The sequence below is a fragment of the Prunus mume genome, linkage group LG1, assembly GCF_029339155.1.
Source record: "Prunus mume cultivar Tortuosa linkage group LG1, ASM2933915v1, whole genome shotgun sequence".
In the NCBI taxonomy this organism is placed as follows: Eukaryota; Viridiplantae; Streptophyta; class Magnoliopsida; order Rosales; family Rosaceae; genus Prunus; species Prunus mume.
The window spans coordinates 31,456,465-31,461,858 of NC_142698.1; the positions used below are offsets into that span (position 1 = coordinate 31,456,465).

At 33.6% G+C, this 5,394-nt stretch overlaps 1 protein-coding gene across 1 annotated transcript; it reads right to left on the reverse strand.

Annotated features, from left to right (window-relative positions):
* Positions 1-455: 455 nt before the first annotated feature.
* LOC148921609 (beta-glucosidase 12-like) lies at positions 456-3,865 on the reverse strand. The gene is made up of 13 exons (XM_089043828.1): positions 3,617-3,865; positions 3,412-3,481; positions 3,252-3,310; positions 3,054-3,129; positions 2,677-2,754; positions 2,459-2,546; positions 2,113-2,368; positions 1,881-1,996; positions 1,555-1,772; positions 1,441-1,472; positions 1,231-1,333; positions 1,011-1,119; positions 456-890 (listed from the first exon to the last, which is right to left on the reverse strand). Exons 1-13 carry the CDS (start codon positions 3,848-3,850, stop codon positions 719-721), a joined length of 1,611 nt encoding a protein of 536 aa, XP_088899954.1. The 5' UTR covers positions 3,851-3,865; the 3' UTR covers positions 456-718.
* Positions 3,866-5,394: the final 1,529 nt, after the last annotated feature.

The following is a 5,394-nucleotide window of genomic DNA, read 5'->3' on the forward strand; positions in this document are numbered from 1 at the left end:
GAGATGTTCCATCATAGAGAGAAAATTCAGAATGGGAAGAGGAAAGGGGGAATGGAAGCAGGGGCTTTGATGAGGGAAGGGGAGGAATGGATTTTAAGGCGGGCGAGGGATTGCTTGGAGTCACCGGTGGTGCATTTTATTCAAAAAAGAAGCTTACAGAGGATTTACATATTAGAAAGACTAAAATACCCTTGAGAAAGGATGAAAAATTGGATGACGTACGTTAAGGTCAGATGACAAATCATGAATTTTGAAACATTAAGGTGACATTTCTCTTAAAATTTTCTTTAAAGTAACAAATTGAAACTGATGTAGCCTCTAAATAATGAGCCGTGCTGTAGCCTCTAAACAATGGGCCACGAAATTTCAAATTTTTTTTTTGTTCATTATGGTATAATGGTCAAAGTGCAATGGAATTTAAACAAATGGATGAAAATTAGGACCAATCAGTCAAAGAACTACAAACATATGAGTTTCATAATTATGTTTATGTTGACAGTCGTCAAAGGACTAAAAATCAATGTCTAATTTTACACGAGGTTTAATGGAAATTTAATCTTATACAAGGACTAAAATTGAAATTATTGTATGTACACAAATTTGGAATTCAAATTTTGTATGTACATAAATTTTGAATCTCTAGAATTATTGTAAATACATAAAATTCACATTGTTGAATTAAATACAAATATTGAATGAAGTATATGATATGAAGTTTTCAATACGGCTTAAGGAAACTTTTGAACCAGTGCGCCGACAGTTTTGGGTGCCTTTTAAGCCTATCGTTGTAATCCACATAGGTAATACCAAATCGAACACTGTATCCCGAACTCCATTCAAAGTTGTCTAGCAACGTCCATGGAAAGAATCCCTTCACTTTGACACCATTGCTAAAAAGAAATTAAATATATTTATGTCAATAATATGAATCAATAACTCAAAATCTAAAGCTAGACCATATACATATGTGTGTTGATATATATTCTAAATGAATTTGTTAATATACTTACTCAATAGAACTTTGAACATAATGAAGGTGGCGATTGTAGTAGTCAATTCTATGGGTATCATTAAGGGCTTCGGCAAGTGATAATTTCGGATCATTGAACTCATCCACACCTACAATATAATACATTTTAAATTTAGAGACTTTGTACTACTTGTGTGTGTTTTACACCAAAAATATGTGAAACATTGATCATGCAATTACTTAAGGCTAGAAATAATTACCATTTTCAGTAATGTAAATGACTGGATTGTGATATTTCTTCTTTGTGTAGAGTAAAAGATCTTGAATTCCTTGTGGATAAACATTTAGCCATTCCGAAGCACCCTGCACCCAAATTTGAAGATATTTAGATTTTTAGGAGTCACATTTGTAAGTGCAAAACGATTAATGGTCAAAATCATAAAGGCATAATCTAGTAATTTGATGTGCACCTTTGAACCGATGGGGACCCCGTTACGCTCAGCTGCCACAACGTATATGAATATCAGAATCTAATTAGTCTATAAACTTAAATTGCATGAATTAAATTCTGAATTTTTACTCACATGAAAGATTAACTCCAGCATCTGTTGTGTAGCTTGCGTATACAGAGTTATTTTGAGGTGCATCACTTGCATAGTAACCAGCATAGTAATTTAGTCCAAGAAAATCAAATGAACCAATTAGCAACTCGGATTGTTCTTTCGTGAATTTTGGTAATCGGCTTCCGACAAGAGATCGCATGCTTTGAGGATAGTCACCACTTGTCAATGGCTCAACAAACCTACAAGAATGTAAAATTTTCAAGCATTAACTTGACATTATAATATACATTGCTTGCTAGTAAGTAGTAAATATTACATATTCATAAGTAAATTCAAAATACACTTACCATCCGAACATAAAATCCAAAGCTCGTAATGCAGCATTCTTATTTTCTTTTTCTTCTGATAGGGGCTCAAACCAATGTGACACTAGTGTTATCCCTATCACTCCATTTTGAGAGGCCTGCACAAGAACATTTAGTTTGTTTGTTTTAGAGTCACAAAAAAGTAAAGTAGTCGCTCTCTTGTTACAACTTAGAATCCAATATTATGAGAAACAAAAAAACTGATGAATTGTACCTGATATTTATTTTTGTACAATTTTACGGCAGCTGCATGTGCAAGGAGCAGGTGGTGTGTTACCAAATATGGTTCAGTAGATGAATCTCCCCCGGTGCAGTTTAGTTGCTGCCAAGTAGAGCATCGTCCCGGCGCATGAGACCCGATTGCATAACCAAAGTTACTAAAGGTATATGGCTCATTCAGTGTGCTCCAATGCTTTACTCGATCACCAAATTCCTTATAACAAAGTTCTACGTAATCTTGAAAATGATTGCTGTATATACACATTCAGAATGTAAATGTCATAATTGTATTTATTAATTGAATTATTAATACGATTAAGAGGACTAATTTCTTCACTTACACAATATGAGGGCTTAGGAAACCACCATATTCGTCTTCTAAAGTTTGGGGAAGATCCCAATGGAAGAGTGTCACAAATGGCGTTAGACCTATAAATGGCATGATCAATAAAAGCGAGTTATAAATTTGATAAAACGAGTTTTTTATTTAAATTTTTTTTATGAGTGCATGAAACTGTAATTTTATAAATTACTGATCATGTGAGGTGGGATGACTCACCATTGCGTAAGAGCTCATTGATGAGATTGTTGTAATATTTGATTCCTTCCTTGTTCACTCCTCCACTTAACTTTCCATCTAATGATTAAAACAAAACAAGGAAATAACGAAATAAGTGCACCGATACAATTTAAACTGAACTTTAAAAAAGTTGGACTATATGTCGAAACTTGAACTTCGACTTCTATTTAATTTATCTTTGAAAAAAAATAATATTTTTGCTTCAGTTATTTCAATTAATTATTTTAATTGAAACAAAAATCTTTTTTATATTATTCGGTAGACAACTTGGACACATTACTTAAGCTAAAATCAACATGAAGGCAGAAATATTGACGATTGGTGACAACCAAATGTGAGGATGTGGATGAACTTACTTGGTAATAATCTTGACCAAGAGATAGAGAATCTATAAGCATCCCACCCCATATTCTTCATAATCCCCACATCTTCCTACATTGCATAACAAAAAAAGATTTTATGAGAAAGAGCTAAACATTATGGGGAGCTTATCTTCAATATCCAGAGTTTTCTTCATGCTTCAAAATTTAATATGTGCACATTGGGTCATGAACCTTATAGCGGTGATATTGATCAACAGCGATATCTCCGTTACTGCTATCATTAATCTTTTCTGCAATAAATCATTGAAAATTTAATTAAATATTTAGAGCATAAGAGTAAATGTAATACCATTTTGTTATTTTAACTAATTCATGATTTGATTGGACAGACCTGGATATTTGTGGGTGAAGGTATCCCAAATGCTTGGTCCTCTACCACCTTCGTTTGCAGCACCTTCATACTGAAATACACAAGAGACACAATGAAGAAGATGTCAATATTCTTGCAAGGATCGATGCTTGATCTGAATTTGAAAGAATACCCTAACCAATCAGAACAGAAATTAAATTAAAGCCTAGAAGAAGGAAGGACTTACTTGGTAAGATCCAGAACCTACGCCAAATATGAACCCTTCTGGAAAACTGCTCCTATTGAGAGAAGCAGTGTCAAAATGCGTGGGTGGAGCTCTAATATCTGCTTTGCTATTTGTCAATGCAAAGCCAATTAGTAGCAGCACGCCTAAGAGAAAAGATCGTAATTGCATTGCCATAACTTGAGGTTTTTTTGTTGGTAATAATCTTGATAAGTATAAGTTGGCTCTGGCTGGCATGCTTCATGGCCTTTATATAGAGGAGGAAGTACGTGCTGCAAATGAGAACAAAACACAGATGGGCATTGAATGGGTTTGAGGGGGCAACTACGTAGAATGTCATGGTACAAAGGGAAATGAAAGCTTTCATATTTGAATGAGTTTTTGTGTGAGTAGAGCCGCTAAGTCTGATTTAGTCTCTTATAACCAATGGGTCAAACTGTGGAAACAAATTTGACACACAATTAAAACTCTACGTATGTACCCAATATACTTGAGCTTCAGGCACTTCCTTTGGGTTGATTTATTCTTTCACTTCCTTTGGCGTAATTGTACTTACAAAAAGGATATATCGTAATAAGGAATTAGTGGCGTATTTATAAATAAATAAATCTAGGTAGAAAAATATATTCAAAAGTTTGACCATTGTCAAGAATCAAAATTTTCAAAACTTTCAAATTTTCTACCCAAATAATTACATTAAATTGTCCTTCATGTCCAGCAATAATCTCATTTAAAAGGTCAAAACGATAGGAGAAAGAAAAAGAGATATTCTTGAGGTTATTTTGGAAGAGGATGAAAAAAGTTTGACAAGAAATATATAAGGATGAGTTTAGCAATTACGCTAGCCATAGACTTGTTCAAGCAGTAGAGTATGAAAATTATCATTAATTCTCCACGTTCTTCTTTGCTCTTCAAAATATCACTCTGTTTCAAGAAATAAATTATATTCACAGCCGAGTCATTAAAAAAAATGCCTTGAACGAAAGCTTATTATGGGAAGAAACATAGCGGTTGAGTTTGCTTCATTTTCATCCTCTGATTTCATATGGTTAATAAACTCTTCAATTATGGAATTCTTGGAGCGACACATGCTTGCTCCCATTCGTGTTTACTCCGATCCAATCTGATCCAAATAAGAAAGCATATCTATTGTCAAACTCATCTTTACATATCAATTCTCATAGCAATTTTCTTTCTGTTTACCCTAAAGATAAATATGCAGAAATGACTTTTTCTTCACCCTTCCTTTCCGTTGGTTTTAATGCTCTTTTTCTTCTTGTAATAAAGCCTTCCTTGAAGATGTTTCTTTTGCTAGACTTTTTCTTCTCGTAATAGCTGTACATTCCTTTTATAGAATACTGTACATGAAGGCAAATCGTTTTGAATAATTATCCAATAAGTCACTAATTTCTTGTATGATATATATCCTCTTTTGGGTACAGTTACGCTGGAAGAGAAACAATAAATCAACAAAAAGTAGCATTATATAATAATTGGGTACAAAGTGTTTAAATTTTTGAAAACCCATCCAAGTGTAGATGGCATTCTGATGTAGACTTCAAGTAAAATTAAGCCATCGGGTCGAGCCGATTAAAAAAGGTTTTGACTTGCAGACCAGTGGTCTCAGATTCGAATCCATGACATCTTAATAACGTGTGTATGTGTGTGTGTGTGTGCCTCAATCCTTGTAGTTTAGACTATGCGGCTTGTATTCAAGAAACTTAATAAAACTAAAAATTTTAATTTGTTGAACAAAAAAGAAATCACATATTATGCACAAA